This window comes from Candida orthopsilosis (genome assembly GCF_000315875.1).
Source record: "Candida orthopsilosis Co 90-125, chromosome 6 draft sequence".
NCBI classification, from domain to species: Eukaryota; Fungi; Ascomycota; class Pichiomycetes; order Serinales; family Debaryomycetaceae; genus Lodderomyces; species Lodderomyces orthopsilosis.
Genome location: NC_018300.1, coordinates 349,029 through 371,182, shown reverse-complemented (window position 1 = coordinate 371,182; position 22,154 = coordinate 349,029). Strand labels below are relative to the sequence as shown.

The 22,154-nt window shown below is 36.1% G+C and overlaps 7 protein-coding genes across 7 annotated transcripts; 2 read left to right on the top strand and 5 right to left on the bottom strand. All coding sequences in view use genetic code 12, as the record gives it.

The window, feature by feature from the left end:
- Positions 1-765: 765 nt before the first annotated feature.
- CORT_0F01830 (Yhb1 nitric oxide dioxygenase) lies at positions 766-1,959 on the bottom strand (the record flags this gene model as incomplete). Its single annotated transcript, XM_003870490.1, has 1 exon — positions 766-1,959. One exon carries the CDS (start codon positions 1,957-1,959, stop codon positions 766-768), a length of 1,194 nt encoding a protein of 397 aa, XP_003870539.1.
- A 3,961-nt stretch (positions 1,960-5,920) lies between these two features.
- Positions 5,921-6,304, top strand: CORT_0F01820 (Hsp12 heat-shock protein; the record flags this gene model as incomplete). The annotated part of the gene is made up of 1 exon (XM_003870489.1): positions 5,921-6,304. The coding sequence occupies one exon, from the start codon at positions 5,921-5,923 to the stop codon at positions 6,302-6,304; it is 384 nt and encodes a 127-aa protein (XP_003870538.1).
- Positions 6,305-6,592: 288 nt separating this feature from the next.
- On the top strand, positions 6,593-7,621 carry CORT_0F01810 (hypothetical protein; the record flags this gene model as incomplete). Its single annotated transcript, XM_003870488.1, has 1 exon — positions 6,593-7,621. The coding sequence occupies one exon, from the start codon at positions 6,593-6,595 to the stop codon at positions 7,619-7,621; it is 1,029 nt and encodes a 342-aa protein (XP_003870537.1).
- An 88-nt stretch (positions 7,622-7,709) lies between these two features.
- CORT_0F01800 (hypothetical protein) lies at positions 7,710-8,822 on the bottom strand (the record flags this gene model as incomplete). The annotated part of the gene is made up of 1 exon (XM_003870487.1): positions 7,710-8,822. One exon carries the CDS (start codon positions 8,820-8,822, stop codon positions 7,710-7,712), a length of 1,113 nt encoding a protein of 370 aa, XP_003870536.1.
- A 1,827-nt stretch (positions 8,823-10,649) lies between these two features.
- CORT_0F01790 (Ach1 acetyl-coA hydrolase) lies at positions 10,650-12,212 on the bottom strand (the record flags this gene model as incomplete). Its single annotated transcript, XM_003870486.1, has 1 exon — positions 10,650-12,212. The coding sequence occupies one exon, from the start codon at positions 12,210-12,212 to the stop codon at positions 10,650-10,652; it is 1,563 nt and encodes a 520-aa protein (XP_003870535.1).
- A 4,199-nt stretch (positions 12,213-16,411) lies between these two features.
- On the bottom strand, positions 16,412-17,953 carry CORT_0F01780 (Lap41 aminopeptidase yscI precursor; the record flags this gene model as incomplete). Its single annotated transcript, XM_003870485.1, has 1 exon — positions 16,412-17,953. The coding sequence occupies one exon, from the start codon at positions 17,951-17,953 to the stop codon at positions 16,412-16,414; it is 1,542 nt and encodes a 513-aa protein (XP_003870534.1).
- A 2,895-nt stretch (positions 17,954-20,848) lies between these two features.
- CORT_0F01770 (Bud27 protein) lies at positions 20,849-22,154 on the bottom strand (the record flags this gene model as incomplete). The annotated part of the gene is made up of 1 exon (XM_003870484.2): positions 20,849-22,154. A coding segment is annotated over one exon (1,306 nt), but the record flags the coding sequence as incomplete, so codon positions are not given.

Here is a 22,154-nt window from a genome sequence, read left to right as displayed (position 1 = left end):
CGGTACACCAAAGACTGGAACCACTTAATAAGTGGAAAACCAACATATGGTCGCACTAATAGAGGACACGAGACCCACTAGTATCCCTAAAGAACCCAAAAAGATTATTTTGAGTGCCTTGAGACAACGAAACCAAGTTAAAATTTTACTCGGAGATATTAGTGAGAAGCACTTGACCAGATCTGATACTCCGTGGTAAGCTCTGAATAAATTATCTTATACGTGTAGGTGCTAGTTGGAACTACCAATAGTTAGCAATAGTTAGAGGAATCTTTTTTGATCTACCTGGGGTGTAACGACTAACGCCATTTGAGTCGATGTACAGTACTTTTGTCGTATTAGAATCCGTTAAGTGGATTCCATTGCTCAGGTTAGCGTGGTCACAATCTCTCATGGTTCTGAGCTCGATTGAAAACAAAACGCATGTGTGGAGAAGGGACCTACATCAATTGCTTAGGAAACTGTTTTGAGAAAGTGAGTGTTTTCAACAATTTCCAGACAGTTTTCAGCCAGATATATGGTACGCTTTTAACTGGCCATGAGAATCAATTGTGAAGGTGCTATTTAAACAGGGCTCGCTTATATGTATTCCTCAGAAAAGGCACTTATCGTTACTGACACTTTCAACAAACCTAGAAAGTTTCAACTTATTTAAGATAAACAAACTGCATATTCCTTAAATCAATAAACTATGTACAAAAACCAGGATATCTTGAAAGATAAACGAATAAATAAATAAAGTTTGCAGTGACCCCATCTCTTTCCTCATACGTCCAAAGGACCAAAGTATTCCAAGTTGACTTCAATACCCTTTTTGTTCAAATGCTCTTTAAACACCTTCATAAATCCTCTTGGACCTAACAAATAAACTTCATCCTTACTTCCGTCAATGAAATCTAAGTCCTCCAATGATAATTTTCTATTTAATGAATCAGCAATAGCATCTACTTTGTCGCCCTCTTGATGAGAAAAATACTCAACAATCGATAAGGTTTCTGGGTAAGCTTCCAATTGCTTTTTGAAATATGGACCAAAAGCACGATGATTAACTGATCTATTTGCGTAAACGAGTTTCACCTTACGTCCTTGTGATAATGCTGTTTGAGAAATCGAAACCAATGGAGTAATTCCTATTCCACCGGCTATTAAAACCAAGTTTTTTTCTTTAGGTTCTTCTTTGTATGTAAAGTTTCCATTTGGGGGAGCAACAGATAATACGTCACCAACTTTCAATTGCTCATGAACAAATGTTGATATTTTACCACCTTCTAACTTTCTAACGGATATTCTAAACTCATTATTCTCAGGTACTTGAGAAATGGAGTATTCTCTTGACTTTTCAAATTTTTCTCCTGGCAACTTCCAACGAATACAAACATACTGTCCTGGTTTAGATGGAGGAATTTGACTGCCATCTTTTGGAGTGAAATAAACCGACTTCACGTCAGAACATTCCTCAACAATTTTGGTAACCTTGAATGGTTTAAATCCTTGCCATGGCTCTTTCTTATATTCACTAGCTTCCAAACCAATCAAAAGAGCTGCCAAGTTTCCATATGCAATACTCCAAGCTTCAATGAATTCAGGAGTAGCAATGTCCTTGGGTAAGATTTCCACCATAGTTTCAATGAGACATGTTCCAACGATTGGATAATGCTCTGCTTTAACTTGTAAACCAATATGTTTTGAAACAATTTGCTGAACAAATGCAGTCAAGGGAGTTAAATCTTCAATATTTTTTGCATAATTCAATAAAGCGAATGCCAATATCCTGGGTTGTCGTAATAGCTTTTGATCTGTTTCATTAAAGAAGGGTTTGACTTCATCATAATTCGTCAACATTCTATTATAAAACTTAGCTGTCAAAGTTTCACCAGCTTGTTCTAAAATTGGCACAGTGTTGAGTATAAGTTTGATTTGTTCAGGAGTCAAATCTTGTTGTTTGTAGGTTTGAGTCATGGTTGTATTAGCCTCGAGATGAATAAATTGAGTTGATTATTTCTGTATTTGTATACAATGAGTAGACGTGTTGGAGGTAAATATAGTATCCATGGTGTCGGCGAATTCTTAAGTGTATTTATATATTGAAAGTTGGAAGCACATGTGATGGAAATCCTCGTTGTAAAGTTTTTGGTTTCACAAAGCATTTGTTACATTAGTGCATAAACAATAAAACAACCCACCACAATAACACTCTATTAGATCGTATGCATAAACTAAAAGTTAAGTTTTATTTTAAGGTGCGTTCAGCTAGTTTCAATTTTTTAGTCACGGGTCATTAAGGAGTTGGCAGGAATGTTAAGGGATGATGATGCCAGATTTAAATAAAAGCCACACAAGATTTTTCATTTTGGGAGCTTTTGACAACTAACACTTGAAGTTATATCTGAAAGGTTTCTTAAAGCCAACATTAAACTATCCCTAGCATCCTCTCTGCACGGGTTCCGTTGTTCATCACTCACTGTGTAGTGTGTTCTCTCATCATACAAAGTTGTTGTCGTTGATAAAAACCACACACACAAAATCCATCGGAGAATTGAAATTAAAAAAAAAAAAAAAAAAAGAAATGAAAAAACATGCCATTTTTTAACCCCCAAAAATAAAATTACTCAGTAGACAACCACAGGCAATACTTGTGCATCATGACTTTACAATAACTTGACGAGATTTTCCGACTCACGAGGGGTATTTGTACCATTTCTATTGATTTATTGTAGTTACAATTACATATTGGCTTGTAGTAGAGATGAATAGATCGTAACTTATTCTTTTTTCAGATGCCGGAAGTTTAATTATCTTTTTAGTGTCATAATGCAACATCCGAACCAATCAAATTGCAAGTGAAAGTCATACATACATCAATTCAATAACAAAAGGAATTGTAGCATTAAGCTCTATAGTACTACATTAAAAGCCAATGCATCTTTTAACTTGCCTAAAATGATTCTCCTCAAATGATATACACTCGCTGGTTATGAAAGTACCAAATTGAAGGATTTACAATACAGAAATGCAGTATGTTACTGCTGCCTGTCAGATTACTAGAGTAAGTTAAGACGTTAGAGAGGCTTGTTCTTGGTTTCAAAGGTTCTTCTTAGTCTTGTGGCTGGCCGTAGTTGGTGGTGAGGTATATGAATGATGAATTTTCCATTCCAACTTCTCACTCTTCAAACGTTTGTGAACGTGGAATGGAAAATATCGGAATTTGAAATACGCATTAAAATCACCGTTTTGTATACTCGAAGGATACATGGAAAAGTACTTAAATAATGCTCAAAAGTATACATATGTTTCATGACCTATATTAGTTACTAATGAGAGAAACTTCGATGACCTGACTACTTCTTAAGCCCTTACATTTTTATCTTTGTCCAACGAAAAGGATTTTCCGCATTTTAATCTCCGAACTATATTCACGTGGCTTAACGAAAGTTTTTCTTCTCTTCTTGGCACACATGTCTACGATTCTAATTATAACTCTGGGGGTGATGGAACAGGCGGCATCAACTGCTAATATCTTTCCAATTACACATTTACCGTCAGTATCGAAATATTGTTTTATCAATCCTCCTCATACGTAGCTCTAGTTACTTTTCAAGATACATTCCACCTTTTTCCACTACATTCACACTTGCATCAACTCATGACAAATCTAACCCTATCTTGGGGTTCAACCAGTTGTTATCACAACATCTTAACGACAATCATTTTCGGAAGTGTTTTGTGTCGTACGTAAAAACACATGTCCATCTCTCCGTAAGTACCCGTGTCTACAATATCAACGCAACAATTGTTCTTAGGGTTATTAATAAAGATGTCTTGCTCTGAACTGATTGGGGGCGAGTTCCATACATTGAACCCATAATTTTGTAGTACGATTTATAACAACCAACGAGTGATGGCATTGTAACTATCTTTCTTACAGCCGCGCTAGTGGAACTGTATCGTGTGAATTGACAGCTAAAAACTACTCATTTGCCAAAGTGTTAAAAAAAGCAACCAATGGGCCATCCATCCTCTTTTCACCAGTTTTGGAGTGGAAAAAAAGCAAGAATCAAGACTCAAAATAAGGCTAAATTGTAGTTGTACTTTTAACCAATGACTCCCAAGTTGTGAGTATTTGCCTTCTCATCTGAGTGCCTCAGTGTAAAACACATTCTTGTTTGAGTTGAGCATTTTGAATTTGTAGTTCAAAATTCAAAATAATGCAAGAATATGAAGCTTTCTGGACAAAATATCGAAATTGGTACCTCCACAATTGACATGTGCAAGTGTTGTTCCTGGCTGCAACTGGACCACTCAAGTTGAACCAACCTAGCAAGTGACATTTCTTTCAAGAAACCACTGTAATTTTTCCCTCTTTGATTAGAAAGCATACTCGGGTCCGAATCTACCTCAAATATTCTCCCGTGGGAGCAAACCAAGGTCTATCCATGCTTCCTGCGCTTGAGTGTTACATTATCAGTTGCAGCTCGTGTGGATGTGCAATTCCTTAGAGAAATTATCTTCTACCAGTAAAGAATGCTTCAGTTATCATTTTGACATTCACTAATGTACCCCTTTTGTAGCACCACAAGTATGTGGGTATGTCGTAAGTTTTGATTTTGCAAACCGATTCCAATCATTGACAGAACATTAAGATAATAATTCCTTCCTCCAGACTAAATACTGTGTATATAATTTTGCTTGAAGTATATTTTGCGTTAATTTCAATACAAAATTTGAATGTAAAACTTCATTAATGAGGTTATGGTTAATTTGGTAAAGTCATAAACATATATAGCAGTTCATAGACACACTTCACCATTTCAACACCTTCTCAATTAAGCAAATGTATATAAATCTCACCCTTCACTGAATCTAAAGACCCATCATGAACTAAAAGTTGAATAAAAGTAATCTTTCCCTCGGTTAGCTATACATAGAATTCTTTTGTGTCGTAATTGATTTGACTTAAGCCGATTTTGTGTGCATATAGAAACAGATATAGCAATCAAAAAGTATATCTACATAAACCAATTAAAAGAGATACTTTTGGTCGTCTTTAGGCACGTCTAAAAAACTATAAATTGTAGCACTTGATGAGACTAAAGCAACATCTGTGAGTAAAAAAATTTCTTTAAAAAGGTGTGTTTGTGTGTGTGATTCCAGTGATTATGTTCTTGATATATGTAGTAAAGTCATAACAAGCTTGAGTGAAAGAAAAGAGAGGTTAGCAAAGAGGCCTCGGTTTTTAAAATAAAAGGTGAGTGGGGGTAGTGGGGGAGTAAGAAGTAAGAAAATATTGCTGTTGTATTGTATTGTATCATATTGTAACTGATTTTCGTATATTTCCGTAAGTCTTAAACGAACCTCGAACAAAGTTTGGTCTATGAGATCTAAGGATAATCTGCAGGACAAAAAAGAAGCATGAAGGAGTTGATTGTATACGTGTTAACAGCAATCTTTGTATGCTTTTGTTTGGTTTTATTAGTGTTCCTGTCTAGTATTATCATTAATTTAAGGTATGACAATTGGACTTACTCAGTTGCTAGTGGTACAACGGGTTCGGTGGGCGGCTGAGTGTACCCATGCTTCCATCACTTGGGTGCCAAACTATATTGTGCTTGTGGTATATAGCATCTAGTGGATAGTGTAGTAGTAGTAGTAGTAGTAGTAGTGTATTGTGTGTAAAATAGCAATCATAAAACTATTAAAAACGTCATACAAAATACAAAGTGTGGCATTTTGTGTTACATACTGATGAATACATACTAACATACTACGTAGTAGATACTACTACCACAGTTTTTCTGGGTCAACTATAAATAGACCTTCAATTGACCATTCTATTCGAACAATTTAGTTACTACTTTTCTTATTTACCCACACTCTTAAATTATCATCAATTGTTAACTACAAACTATAATAAATATTAATCATGTCAGACGCCGGTAGAAAGAACTTTTCAGACAAAGTTAGTGAAACTTTAACTCCAGAAAGTGAGAAATCCACCTTGGAAAAGGGAAAGGAAGCCGTTACTGACAAGGTTGACGACTTTGCAGCCAAGACTGTACCAGACAACCAAAAATCATTTGGTCAAACCGTTGCTGATGACGCAAAGAAGGGTTCAGACGATGCTAAAGCTGCTGTAGAAAAGGAAAAGTCTGCTGCCGATCAACAAGGTCAATCTTTGGCTGAAACTGCTCAAGAATATGTCGAAGAAGCTAAGAAGCAAATCTCCAATGCTGCTGAATACGTTTCAGGTGTTGTTTCAGGTGCTACTGAAGGAGCAAAGACTGGTGGTGAAAGCACTAAGAAGTAAACTAGCGTACCTTTGATAAAGCTGGAGATTTATATGTACATCCCGTATAGATATATACATGCTCACAGGAGCCTTATGCTTTTAATTGAATAGATTTATGTTTAATGTTGGCATAGGTCATTTGGCTCAAGATTTTTGTTGCACACGTGACTTGCCTTTTTCGTCGCAAAATTAGAAGTTGCGTCACATCGACTTAATCTCAAAATTTATTAGAATCCCATCTCACACACAACATAACTCCCTTTTAAAGCTATAACTTACACTTTTTTGGCAACAACAAGACAAGACATGAGTGAAATTGAATCACAATCAGACTTTTTTTCCGACGATGAAACAGATGAGGAACATCAAATGTTCTTAAGGTCAAAAGGAAAAAAATTGCATACATATGTAACAACTACTGAAAAAGAAGGTTCTGACCTGGATGAGGAAGAGGAGGAGAGTGACGACGGCAACGGAGATGAACATAGAGATAACGGGGATAAAGAAGACAAAGAGGACTACAAAAATGATGAAGAACTAGATAAGCACCCAAGTGCTGAGTTGTCTGACGAAGACGATAAGGAACAAACTCTTGCAAACACCGCCACCATCAATAAGAAGCTCAAAAAACTTACTCCCAAAGAACTAGAAAAAGAGCAAAAACGAATCAAGAAAACAGGTGTGTGTTACTTGTCCAAAATCCCACCTTATATGAAACCATCGAAATTACGATCTGTTTTGTCGCGATTTGGATCCATCGATCGAATTTTCCTTAAACCGGAAGAAGCTTCAATATATCATAAACGAGTGAAATATGGAGGTAACAAAAAGAAACGCTTTACCGAAGGCTGGGTTGAATTTGTGAAAAAGAAAGATGCCAAACTATGTGCTCAAACTTTGAATGGGAATAAATTGGGTGGTAAAAAGACATCATATTATTATGATGATATAATAAATATCAAGTATTTGAAAGGGTTCAAATGGATGGATTTGACTCAACAAATCGCTAAAGAAAATGAAATTAGACAAGCTAAATTAGCATTAGATTTATCACAACAAAACAAATTCAATAAGGCATTTGTTCACAATGTTGAACAACTGAAGATGATTGAGGGGATCAAGAGAAAGAGAAATGCAAAAGGCCAAGACAAGGAACAAGGTACACGCGGCGACAGTGCTGCTGGCACCACTACTACTGACAATGGCGATGATAAATTGAGGAGACATTTCAAACAACGGAAAGTGACAAGCACAAGAAGTGATGCCTCAAGTGAATTGAAACAAAAATCTACACCTAATGACCGATTAACCAATGTTTTATCTAAAGTTCTTTAAAATATAGCTTCTATATATAGTACATATCGTTGAAATACAAGTACGATTTTTCCAATGAAAAAGTACAACTTTGTAGGTCTACTGACTTCTACTTTGTTCTGTACTGCCTCAAAAAATCATATCGTCTTTGTAGTTCCTGTTTGCTCGAACATCCCAATTCTTTCATTAACAATTGACTATTAATAGCATCCTTGCGAGATATCAATTTCAGATCCACCACTTTCATCAATATCAGCCATTGTTTAGCCGTCCACCATTTCGTACTACTAAAGCTAATTTCAGCTCCATGATAATCGTGCTCATTGGGCAAGATTGATTCATGGAGTCTGCTATTTTTGGACACTGGAGTTGAATTACCTAAAGTATCCTCATCCTTGATTGGCGATGCTTTAATATTTCGCTTCGACCTAATTTTATCAACTGTGGGGGATAAATCAGGTTCTTTATCCGACGAAAGCACATTTGCATCTCGACCTGGCACACCTTGCTTGGAAATATGTACAAAATCGGGCTCCTCCTCTTCAAAATTATATATCGGTTGTATGCTTTCAGTATTTGACACACTGAATCTTGTTTTCAGTGGTAGGATATTTGATACAGCAGGCGTATGTGATACTTCCTCGGATGAGTTTTTCTTCTTTAATGATTCCAAAGTTGTGTTCACCCTGTCTAAAATCGACTGTTTAACTTCATCTTCATTGCGTATCTTCAGCGCCGGTGTTTCTGTTACACACTCTATGTTCTTATTTCTCTTTTTCTCTGTATTTGGCTTGGTCACTTTGTATGAAACCGGCGAGTGATCCACTGGGCTAAGTTCGGTAGTGGGCGGTTTGAATCTTGTAGTCGGTGTCGGACTTTGATTTCTGTGTTGGTCGTTATCAAGTGAGACTGAGGTATCAAATTTCAAACTAGGCGGAGATCTCATTGTCAATACATCATAATCACCATCATTATTATTATAAGAAGAAGCACCACCATTGTTATTAAATCCTTTCAGATCTCCTATTTGATCCGCCTCAGTTGTTTTCTTTGATGTTATCCCATCGTTGGTTCGATTAGCACGAAACGATCTGTATATTATATTTGTATTTTGGTTTCGCTTAACACTCTGACCATTGAACCGCGCTGGTGTCTCCAATTCTGTATCATCAAACTCTTCTTCTTCTATCGGTCGCGAATAATCATGCTTGTGGAAACTCATGGTTGTACAGGAGGCTGTTTGTCGTTGAGGAAAATTGAAATATTGTTTGTGTTTTGTCGTACAATAACTTTTTCCTCGTAAGTGTAGTGCGACTAGCGTGGGCCAGGATGGGCTAGATCCTGAAACATATCGTAAATTAACTTAATGCGGACTGATTGAATATTTTGTAAGTGTGTTTTGACTAGAATGAGTACATCATTCAGTCTTTTATTGTGAATGAAGGGGTGAAAGGTCGGCGTCTTCTTTTTTAGAAAAGTATTGACAATCCCAATTCAATAAAGACATATTGTACTTCATTGATTGCGAATCTGCTAATGTAGTGTAAGTAGTATATATTTTTTAAAGCTATATAAACAGAGTAAATGAAACTAGAGAAATTCAGTTTTCTTTCCTAGACTTTCTTGTAAATCATCTTCAGTGCAGTTTGCAATCAATTGGAAATATGGCCAAGAACGTGTACTTTTGATAAAAAGCACTTGATTTGAATCTGTGGGAATAGTGTTATATACACTCCACTGCCCCACACTAGTTGGTACCCGTATTTTTACAGCTAACACTTACTTTCCCACACATATATTATGCTACATTGATATTAGTTCCTGTCCTTCTTTGTGGTTGCCATTAGCACCGTTGCGGTCTATATTGGAAGCTTCCTGTCCCGTCTCGGGCTATCCAGAGCACAAATTTAGGTGCAAAATGCGGAGCATACCAAAAATGGAGCGTCAATGTTTGAAACCACTAAATAAGTGGAAACCCAATACAAGGTCCCACTAATAGAGGAAACGAGAGCTACTAGTATCCCCAAACAGCCCAAAAAAATATCTTGGGTGCCCTGAGACGACGAAACTATGTCAAAGTTTTTTAGATAGTGTGGAGGGAATTCATTAGTGTATAGTAGTAGAAGCACGTGTATTAACACCGCAGCTAGCACTTTAGGATAAGTAAATGGTGGAAATAGAAGTTCGACTCTGTTGTACACGAAACTCATAAATGCGTTGGGTTCTGGTTAAACCAATAAACGAAGATGAAGGTTTATCAATTTTCAGACCTTGATTTATAAATGCGTGTCGATTGTCTCTCACAGCCAAGTTTGAATAGTTAATTTGAGTTTCCATATATACCAAACCTTCAGCTTGTGCAAAAATTACATCATGTACGTAAAGTAAAGGAGATAAGCAGCTTCCTCGCCAAAGCATAAATAAGAGCAGACGGACAAAATGAGTGCGTTTGGAAACAATGTGAATACCTTTTTGTCTTTATGCCATCATATATCTCCTTAACAAAATAAATGTGGTTGTAGCTCTTAACAAATTGAAAGTTCACATGTCCTGGACATCAACACCACAAATGGGCTCCACTGGTTGTATTTTTCTATTTGAAGGTGGAAAAATGACAAAGAATTGACTTTAAAAAAGGAAAGGTGGAATATGTCAAATTTCGCCTATATATCATATATACATAATATGATTTCCTAATTAGTAATAATTCATTCAAAAAATAATTGTACACATTGTGCATATAACATAATGTTGCTATTCAGAGTTTAGTTTCTATTTTTGATAAAGGAGGGGATAATGATACAGTTTTGTGCAAGTTGTAGAATGGACTTAAACTACCGGTTACGTTTGCATATAAAAATTTCAACAAATCTATCCGTAGACAACCAGGACAAATGTAATTCCTCCGACTCATACTTAGCGACTACGAGATCTTCAGAATTGCGGAAGTTCCTTCACACATCACAAGATTTCTAAAATATTTTCGAATATGTATTATTGAAAAAAAAAAATCTATAACTTATAAACCCTTGCAATTACAACAATTCCACTACCATGAATCCAATTTCATAGTTCCATTCTCTTGGAAATTCAAGTGCATCTTGAATACATCCCTCAATGAATGTGGTTCATGTAAAGTCTTCTTTTTGGTACATTCATAAATAGCTTTATCGAGATAATCTTGTAATTGATCTTTGTAATCAGGATGAGAACATTTATCAATGATAACTCTAGCTCTTTCTTTTGGTGATAATCCTCTTAAATCTGCCAAACCTTGTTCAGTTACAACCACATCCAAATCATGTTCAGTTTGATCAACGTGTGGGGCCATTGGAACAATACATGAAAGACCAGTTGGGTCAGTCTTGGAAGGTCTGGCTGAAGGTGTGTGCATAATGGATAATTTAGCGTTTCTCAAGAAATCAGCTGAACCACCTAACCCATTCAACATTCTTGAACCCATAACGTTGGTTGAGTTTGCATGACCATATATATCTACTTCAACTGGAGTGTTCATGGCAATAACACCTAATCTTCTAATGATTTCTGGTGAATTTGATACAACTTGTGATCTAAGACATAATTTCTTGGAGTAAGTATCCCAATTTTCATAAAATTTCTCAAATCCTTCTTCAGTTAATCTGATTGATGTGGCAGTTGCATAATCTAATGATCCACTTTCAAAGAAATCTAGGAAGGAATCTTGCAAAACTTCAGTCCATACTGTCAAATTTTTAAAATTTGAAGAAGCTAAACCTTCAACCACAGCATTGGCGATATTTCCAATACCTGATTGCAATGGATGTAAGTTTTCTGGCAATCTACCTTGTTTAACCTCATGTTCCAAGAATTCAACTAAATGATTAGCAATGGCTCTAGATTGTTCATCACTAGCCGTGTTTGGTGGAACTTTGTCACCGCTAGTACTTTCAACAATGGCAACAACTTTACTAGGGTCAATTGGGATTGAGTTTTGACCAATCTTGTAATCAGCTGAAGTGTGAGGATATGGTTGTCTAAACGGAGGATTAACTGGCATATCTATATCGTGAATACCTTCAAAAGATGGAGTTTTGGTGTTGACCTCAATAATGACTTTATCCGAAACTGAAATCATTTCTGGTGAAGCACCAACAGCAGGACCCGGAACAATTGAACCATCTTCTTTGATAGCAGTAGCTTCAACAATGGTGATATCCAAATTGTGGCCATTGGGTTTATCCTTGGTGTAGAATCCATAGGTCAAATCCTGAGGAAACATTGACAAGTGCTTATCAAAGAATTGAGTTCTACCATCGTTAATAGCAGCAGCAATCGGTTTACCAACTTGATGAGGAGATCTGGATAAAATCATATTGTTATTAGCCCATCTACTTTCTTCTGGACCAGCACTAGCACCAACAAATAAATGGAAACCCAATTTGTCTTTTAAATTGTTGTTTTCAACATGGTCAGCCAATACCGTTGGAATAACTTTTGGAGCACCAACACCAGTAAAACCAGACCAACCAAGATATTGACCATTTTTAAAAAGATCAATACACTCTTGACCAGTTCTCAATTTGTTTAAATATGGAGCATATCTAACTCTTTGCTTTAATATGGAAGACATTGTTGCTGTTGTGTATGTATGTGTGAAGTTTGGTTGTAAAAAAATTGAATGCGATGTGATATTCTATGTATGTGAAATATGCAATAATTTAGTCTATGAGTCTGATTCTATAATGACTCTAAGTGATGGTATGATGTCAATGACTAGTACGAATATATATATATATATATATATAGATAGATAGATGATGTTCTCGGATGTTGAGTAGATAGTAATTTGTTGTGTTGGTTATTCTCAATTGAGGAGTAAACAGTCTCTCGTATAGAATATAATAATACTATGTCTGTCTTTTGAAAAAATTGAGGGGAACGATAAACTAAACAACACAGGATCAATGGAAAAATTTAAACCAAAATATTATTTTAGATTCTTCGTTTAGTAAATGAAGTTGAAATTGAATAAGTATTTAGTCAATTGGCTGTTGAATCTGTTGGGACAAGATGGGGGAGAAGAGTGAAAAGCCGGATATAGAGGGGGGGGAATTTGTGTTGTATTTATATAGTTACAGTCCTTTGGGTACTTTTTGGGTTTTGATTGCTTATACCAATTACTCTTATGACTATTGTGTATTGTGTTTTTTTGAAGTGCGTGTGTCGTGTACAAAAATCACGGAAAAAGAAATTTGTCAATCTAAATATTTTTTGTTGTGTGTTGTGTTGTGTTGCAAAATCTAACCCAAAATCTTTTTATATGCACAACAGATTTTGTTATATTTCTTGTAGTTATGATTGGTTAAGAACATGTAAATCATTCTAACTTACATAGTACGTAATACATATACTACATATACTCATTTGCTAAACTGGCAGTGTCATTATCTTTACATCAAGCAATTGAAACAGAAAGCTTGTTATGTCTAAATCGCCTCCATTGATTCTAGAATTCACTTCAGATAACCACATATTCTAAGAGACAATTGCCGGTAGTGTTCATCTCCTCCCCCACAAATCAGCTAATTAAAACTGAACAATAGGGTCATGTATGGTCTCCTATGTCTGTACCCCAGATATTCAGGGTATCCCCGGGAAATCTCGAGACAATCCATGTAACAATACATCATGTAGTTCCAGACCGACTCGTGATAATTTCTAATATGGTACTGCACATAAAACATACTGTTTTCTGTTCCGAGGTTACACAAATTGAATAAAAGAGAAAGAAGATTTCTTTTACTTTTAACGGTATTTACACAAAACGCAACCCAATTGAAAAAAGTACACTACCTATGCCTTCCCAACAAACACAAATATACACCTAATCAAACAACAACACGAGAGAATAGAACCGAACCGAGTTTTGATCACTCGTCAATTAAACCCATTTCTAGCTTTAACGCTTCACTCTTGTTTAGTTTTTGCATAACTGCCAAAATAAATTTAATTTTGTCTCTGTAATAATTATTATTTCACAACTTTAATTGCCCCTCATTTTAGAGGGACCAACAAAATATATCCCATTACAAAAGAGAGAGAGAGATGGTGAGAGAACCCCCTCTTTTTTAACTTCAATGCTATGCATTTTACTACAAATAATGTTCCATTAGCCACATGGTTTGAATAGTGTACACCTCATTTTATTTAAACAGAGAAATAAAAGGTAGACACAGGAGAGAGTGTAAATTCATTAAAAAAATACATACAAAACAATAAGACGATATAACACCGCTCTTCTTCGCCTTGTACTACTTATTTACTGTAGCAGTGGTACGTTTTTCTCCTGTTGAAAGAGAATAGGAGTGCTTCTGTTGCAGATAAATTGAAAATATACCGGTAACGGATTGGTATGTTGTTGGTTTTAGTGTGACAAGTCGGTATACCCCGGATAAACAAGTATTGAAACAATAAAAAAATTTCAAAATATGCACAATTACGACATACTATATCATTTCAACACCCACATAACACATACCACATACCACACAACACACAACACACAACACACAACATACAACACACAACACACAACACATATGTACTAACATGTAACAAATCCGTAGTAGACTAAACTTTTGTATTCCATATATCATCCGATTTACGAACAGGTGATATACCTGACCATACAAACCAAACATAAGCTAACCTCAAGAGTAATCCAGCAAACATGCATACATGCATACATATTACTTTGTTGTTTTGTAGTAGTCTTTGGCACTTTTGGACAATTGAAGTTGTTTTCATTGTAATAGTATTAAGTTTCGGAGTTTTGTTCAATAATTGATTCTTATTGTCTCATCTGTTTTTAATGTAATATTTCTAAAATTGAAAACTTCGGAGTTTTTTTTTTACTTTTCACTTTTCACTATTTTTAAGAATTAATATTTTAAGCCAACGGGGTTTCCCTTCTAAACCACACTCTAATTATGCATTGCATTGACTTGACTTCGAAGAAAAAGCTAAAAGAAAGAGGATATATGCATCAACGGGTAACTTAACAAAAGGGACAAGAAAAAAAAACAAATTGAAAAGAATCTATCCGTCTCGGTAATAATTGGATTGACTCGGTTGTAATATCACAAGTTTTAACCGTCTTTTCGCTCCTAATCTCTTATTTTTGTCTAATATTGCCATTAGTATATGTGCCAAGAGCCCAGCCAGCCAGAGTTAAACTACCTCATTATTAGGTCGAAATGGTGTACATTTGGTCTTGCTCCTACATTTAATAAACGGAGTCGAAGTTAACTTTTGTGTTTTGTTCTATCAATAACAATAGGGTCAATTTCGGAGTATTTGTTTTGCTCTAGGTGCAGAAATTATACACTTATGATTTGCTCTACGGGTAGATATCTCAATCGATTCGATGGAATATAAAAAAATTACGAAACGTTTGAAAGTACCGCTCAAATTGACACGCCTGTCCCTCAATTTGATCTTTTCTACTATTCCTTTCCTTGCATTCAGTCAGTCCACACATCCATTCATCCATCTATATCTACTTATGCTTAGTCTAAATTTAGTAAAAGGCGTTTGTTATATATATACATTTATATATGCAAACTACCAATACACAAACAGAAAAACCCCGAAAATTGGAATCAATTGGAGCCAAAAAAAACAAAAAAACAAAAAAACAACAACAAACAATGATATAACCCCACGGGTTAAATCACCCTCATAATATATTCACGTTTGTGATAGAAGAGGTCAGAGGCGTTGTAAGAAACACTCCTATATCAAACTACAACTACTTTACATCAAAGGTAGTGTGCAGCTAAACATTTTCATACGTATATGTTTTGCTCTTTTTTGTAGCTCCGTGGGTAATACTGAGTATGACACAAACATATTAAACAATTGTGCATTCTATTTATCCACGGAAAAGGAAACAGAAGATCCAGCTACAAAACATATGTTTTTCACAATGATAAGGAGGCAAAACTGGTTACAACAAGTTATTAGTGGTGCCACAAACCAATCTACATTTCAGTACAGAGCTAATAAACTAAAAGTGAAATACCACATGAGTTGTAATATTATGATATATTTTCAAATGAGTAAACAAAAAAGACTTTGAAACAAAATTGTTTGTCTGGGGAAAAGAAAAAACTCCAACGAGTTCTTACAAAAACACAACGCCATATAACGATAGACATCGTCCAATGATGGAAAGAGTTTCTTACAATCACTGTATGCTTGAGCCAATATCTTGAAGATGTGGACAGCTTCTTCCACTTTAAGCTACAATGGATTTGTTGTGTTACTGATCATTTGTCGTGATTTACCTATATGTATTCACAGTTTGCAAGTAGTTACAGTTCGACCTTTTGATCACCATCACTTTGCAATAGTTCTATTACAACTCAAGTGCTAAGTCTTTGAAGTCACTGGAAGTTGACACTCGAATTCAATTACTCTCCAATAACTACTTGTTTGTTTAGATCTAGAGATTCCAATGTATTATAGTTGTCGGGTTGTGCATCTCTTGGAATCTTAACATCAATCGATTTTGCAATACTTGGGGAATCCCAACTCACGGATTGCTTCAGTAGCACTACTACGTGAGCATTGACTTACACATATTTGGAGAAAAAGCCGACAAGAAATCATCTACACCACTGAGAACTGTACATTCCGTTTCTTTAGGGATGTTGAAGAATTGTCTTCAAATCATAAAATCTTACATTCTCAAAGACAAAACACTGATAAAACTGCTCAAGCAAAATTCCTATTCAAATCGTTTTTTATTGTCTACTTTTATCATAATCACAAATCAGCAAACTTATCATAAGTTGATCTCCAATTTTGGAAAAATCCAGTGAAAAACTTTGTTCCCAATCCAATATCTTTTGATCCTAAAGTTGCTCTAATTGAATGCATTGATAATTGAGGAATTCCAAGATCAATTGTTCTTACACCAGTTGCTGAAGAAATTGCTGGTCCAATTGATCCACCACTTCTGGTATCATTTCTAATTTGGAAATATTGCAATTCATCTTTATTTGCTTTAGCCAAACTTTCAACAAATGCCAAACCTATTGAATCGGTAGCAAAATGCCCATTTGGATCCAAGGCAATTGAAACACCTTTGTTGGGGACAGTTTCGTGCTTCTCTAAATAGACTTCTTTGAAATTGGGGTTCAATAAATGATTGACATCAGCAGATAAAATGATAGAATTAGCGTAAATTAATCTCACTTTATCTTGAACACTAAGTCCATCAGGGTTGTAATACTCACTGGCAACAACTCTTTCAACAACCAGTTCAAGAATACCACCTCTGGCACCAGCTCTTGTCAAACTTCCAATTTCTTCGTTGTCGTATAAAGCAACGATGGAAAATGAGTCATCTTCAAGCTCTTTTTGAGTTGCTGCATTAATTAACCCATTCAAAGCAGCAAAGGAGCACACTCTGTCGTCAACTCTTGGAGCGAAAATAAACTCATTATTTAAACCACCTTTGGTTCCCTTTTGAACGTCAAACAATTGCAAATCCCATTGACTAATTGATTCAACACTGACATTTGCCTTTTTGGCAATGTATCTCAATAATTTCAAGGAATGTTTGCCATACAATGGAGCCCTCTTTTCCGCTTCAGTAGGTTCAGGGTCTTCTCCCTGAGAGAACCCAATAACTGGAACTGCCTTTGTTTCGGTATTGAATGGACCAACTGCTGGCTCACCAAAGTGTGGCGCTAATGTAGGAATATGAGCAATGGGATGTGGTGTTGAATCAACCAAATGTTGGGTGACTTTTCCCTTTGAGTCCTTGACCAACAATCTACCTCCAATACCTAAATCTCTATCCCACCAGAGATTGTTCAAAGTACCAGCATAGGGAGCAATACCAAGCAACTCATATCCATCAACCTTATCCTTTTTGGACACTGGTTTCAAAACAGTGGTGAGTGAATCAATATGGGATCCTACAGCACCAAAACCCTTGCCTGGTTTCCAATCCTTACCAATGACAAAGGCCACAAGAGAGGAACCATTTCTGGTGGTGAAATATTTGCCCGGCCTGACCTCACTCCACGATTCTGGTTCAGGTAAATACTCAAACCCAGCGTCTTTCAATTGGCGTTTAAAGTGATCGACAACATGGTAAATGGTAGGGTTGTTATAAGTGAATTCAATATATCTTTCAGCCAATTTGTCAAAGTATTCGGCATTGTAGTTTGACACAGTTTGTTCTATTTTTTCATCATTGGCATTGGTTCGAGTTTGAACCACATCTTGTTGTTGGAGCTTACTGATTAAGGCTGCAGTTATCCCGGTAACTAGATCATCGATTGTAGTATCCGACATGGTTTGTTGGTAGATATAGGGTGGTGGAAATGGAAAAAGAATTTGGAAATGTGTTAGGAATTTCCAATTGTACGGCACTAATCGTTTCGTTCGTTTATTCGCTGGTTAGTTTTCCCGCCAGCGAAATTGGAAACTGTGGCACTTGATTTCTGTCACACAATAGCATAATGCGTATGGAACAAAAGAATCGGTAGCCAGCAATTGGAGTATAGCATCTTTGAATGAAATACAATTAACAAACTGTTACTCCAGAAGGAGTTGTAAAAAGTGCAAATCGCCTATACCGATTGCAGTGGAGGTTCAGGAAAACTGGAACTTTTTCTCACCCATCGCAACCAACCTGTTCTACCAATATTGTTCATGGTTGTGGCTTACACTCACAGCACCACAACTTCTACCAACTACAATTAACTATTTCATTATTACAACACGGAGCTACTTTAAGAAGCCAAAACAAAGGATATGTTGCCGATAGGACTACAAGTTCTCCAATCGTGCATTAAAGACCATTCGACCGTATTGAGCATCCTTTTCAACGAGACTTTCACCAACCAAGTGGCCAAGTAATTATCTCGAATAGCTCAAATCCCAACTGATGTGTATGATGAAGACGTACCTGTGGAGGATGACCCTTGATATTGGAATGATAAATCTACACTATTCCAAATATTTCAACAAAATATCTCCCCTTGTATTCACCCATTTTTTTACAAGCGGAAATAGTTCATTCACCGCAATTGTCACCATTTGGAAAGAATCGAAACTACCACTGGAATTGAAACAAATATTACTTACTGCTCATCAAGATCTTGTGCTCATACAAAAACCGACTTTAGACCATTGGACATACGCACCATACGGGAGAAACAAATTATGGGGTCATGATTCATCTGATTGTAAAAATCTGTTGATTAAAATTCAGGATCAACCGAGGAGCTACACAAATCTGGCTCCAAGTGAGAAAGGACTGCAGTTCTTGTATTTGGGCATGATGAGGAAGTTGGTGAAGACCGAAGAGCTCAAAATATTAGCCAATTTTTAACACACCGGTATGGGAATGATTCATTTTATGCGATTATTGACGAAGGTAATCAGAGTATTGCCTGTGAAGAAGGCGCCGTATCGGAATTACCGGGAATAGGTAAGAAGTGTTCAACGAATGTAGTTGTTTGGATAAGTAGACCTGGTGATTATTGAGGTACCATTGTCACAACACTCATAAATTGGATTAATGGTCATTTTTATTAAAAATGTGGAACGGGATCATGCCCAATCGATTTTTTCATCTCGTAATCCAACTTTCCATGATTACCAATGCACTGCCAAACACTCACCCACATTTGTCCGCAAAATCAAGAACGATTTACTTCATGCAAATACACTACACTGGAGAAACAATCAATGAAGACAAGAGATTGTGAAGTGCTTATGGTTTCAAAAGGAAGTTGCTGATCAACGGACAATGATTCTGAACCATTCAATACAAGCTAAACCAAATCAAGGTTTCTACAACTTGAAATTATGCAACACCACATTGTGATGAAATGGAATTTATTAGTGACATTGAAAGCAATTGAATGTTATCTTGATAATGGCTTCATCTTGCAATAAAAGAGATTCTATTTAACGATTTGGAGTTTCGATCCATTGGGCTATTGCCTTGTTAGTGACATACACTATCAAGTTGGTCCAACAGAGAGAGATTAGAGGGAAGCACTCATAATAAATGAAATGAGAGGATGATAGGATTTTGATGTCACACATAGCAAGAATTAAAATAGTTTCAAAAGATAATACCAACAGCCACCACAACCACATAATATTTCTTTCCCAATTATAACGTGACATCAATCAGCAGCCACCACAACTGCTTCTATCGCAGGGTTTCCAACTCATGGTTTGGTTTTCAGGCATCATTGCAACATTCTCAGGGGTAACATTGGTGGGTTTAGCTGCTTCCTTTGTGGATGCATTTTCGGAAGATTCCACGTTGTTGGTGATTGCGTTAGAATCAACGGTAATTTAAGTAGTGGATTAAGTAGTGGATTTAGTGGTGGGTTTAGCGGTGAATTTGGCGGTGGAGACTTTATTATTAGCTAAAAGTGTAGATAAATAATCATTATCGTTTAGTGCTTTCGTTGAGGGCGTAATATCTAGAGGTAAACAATTAGAATCACTTTGAAGTTAGAAAGTTGAAAGACAATATTCAACAAGTCTTGAACTACTGACGAGCCTCTTGTACTCTTCAGGGGAGAACGGTGCTCTAAAAATCCTTAAACATATCACTGAGAAGAGAAGGAGGAGGAAGGGATAGAAGAAAAGAAAGAAGAGAATGTTGAGGAAGTTTTTGGGATTTTTTTTGGTGGTATTTTATTGATTTTGTTGATTTAAAGGAGGTATCAAAAAAGAAGATAAAAGCTACGAAAATAGAACAAAATTAGCATCCAAGGTTGAAAGTAGGTAGTGGATTTGAATAAGAAACATTATCATGATTCTAATGGGCTGTTGTGTAATCGTAATGAATATAACAATTTTGTTGTATTTGTTGTGAGACCTTATTTGAACACTTATTCTTCATTCACAGTATAGATAATGATTACTTTTATGTATAAGAAAGCATCAATGATGATTTACTTAACCTTCAAGGTTTTACACCATAGCACTCCTTAAATAGATATATTTGTACAAAACAACCACCTGGATGAATGATTCTCTAATTGGTATCGAGTTTATGCATATCAAAGTTTACTCAGAACTTTGTTCTCGATTGTTTTTGTACTTCTTATTTTGCAACCAATAAAATCAATAAACGCGGGGAATGATCATTGTATGAATCGGAATCTCAGAGCCACCAGCGAATATGGATCTTGCATTTAAGGCGTGTTACTAAAAACTCTATTTATTCATCCTTGCTTTGAACCTACTGACTCGAACAGGATTTCCCTCTTCATCCATGGGTTCAAACCCAAGTTCTTGACGCTTTGAACTCTGTTTTGATTGCATCTTTTCTCTCATCCTGTAGTAACTGTCACTCAATTCTTGATTAGTTATGTCATTCTCGTCAATATCTCTGTTGGAATCATCTTCGTCAAACTCACGCTCTTCTATATCATTAATCATTGCCTCATTCTCGTCATTCTCGTCATAATCATCAATATCATCGTTTTCCTCATAGTCCATTCCTACTTCATTGGAGTTTTTGTCATATACCTCCCCACCTATTGGAACTTCTGGCATTGTCTTTCCTTTGTGTTTTGATTCAATGATTTTATTTAGCTCTTCAAAATCTTTCAAGTCTTCAACTAATGGGCCATCAATATCAATATCGTCATCGTAAATCCCCATCAGGTATGCTTTCGCCATGGTATCTATGTCTTGCATGTTACTGTAGTCCAATTGTGTATTGGGGGGTATCATAGTTTCACCACTCTCAACTTGTTTGTCAATGTTTTCTTCTCCCAGAATTTCAAATTTATCAGTGTTAATGGCGCTGTGGGTGATATCAGAGTCAAATGATTCTTCCAAGCCTTTATCACTTATCATCGAATCATTCATGTCACCTCTGCCTCCAACCGCATTTGTCAAATTCTCTGCTCCATTATTATTAGAAGGCACATTCTTTCGTAACGCTTTGAACCTTGAGGCTGGTTTATTTTTCATTTCTGGAGTATTGGAAGCATTGGGAGGGTTATTCGACACCGCATTGTTCAACTGATTGTCAACATCCTTTTCCACGATTGTATCCTCCACAATATTTTCCCTCATAGGTGATTCATCAACATCTCGTTCAACTATGGTATCTTCCACAATTTTATCTTTCACGTGTGACTCATCTTTAATGGGGGTGTTACCATTGCCATTTGAATAACAGTGTGTCCTATTTTGTTTAAATAATGAAGTCTTTTTAAAAGGTTGTGGATTTTTCAAACTGTCACTGATATTCTCAACGTTTTTGATATCCAAATTTTCAGCAAATCTAACCGACTTTTGTTTCTTTTTACCATCAGTTGATTCTGTAGCTGCCTCATCTAACTCCGATACATCCAAACCATGCTTGTGCGTGTCCTTACTCTTTATTTCTTTCTGCCTTAGTTCAGCAATCTGATTCCAAAACAAATCACTAGATTTTGAGTCACCTAGCTTACCTCCGAGCCATGTGGTATTCGGATTGCCTCCATATAGTAGATCATCTGCGGAAACG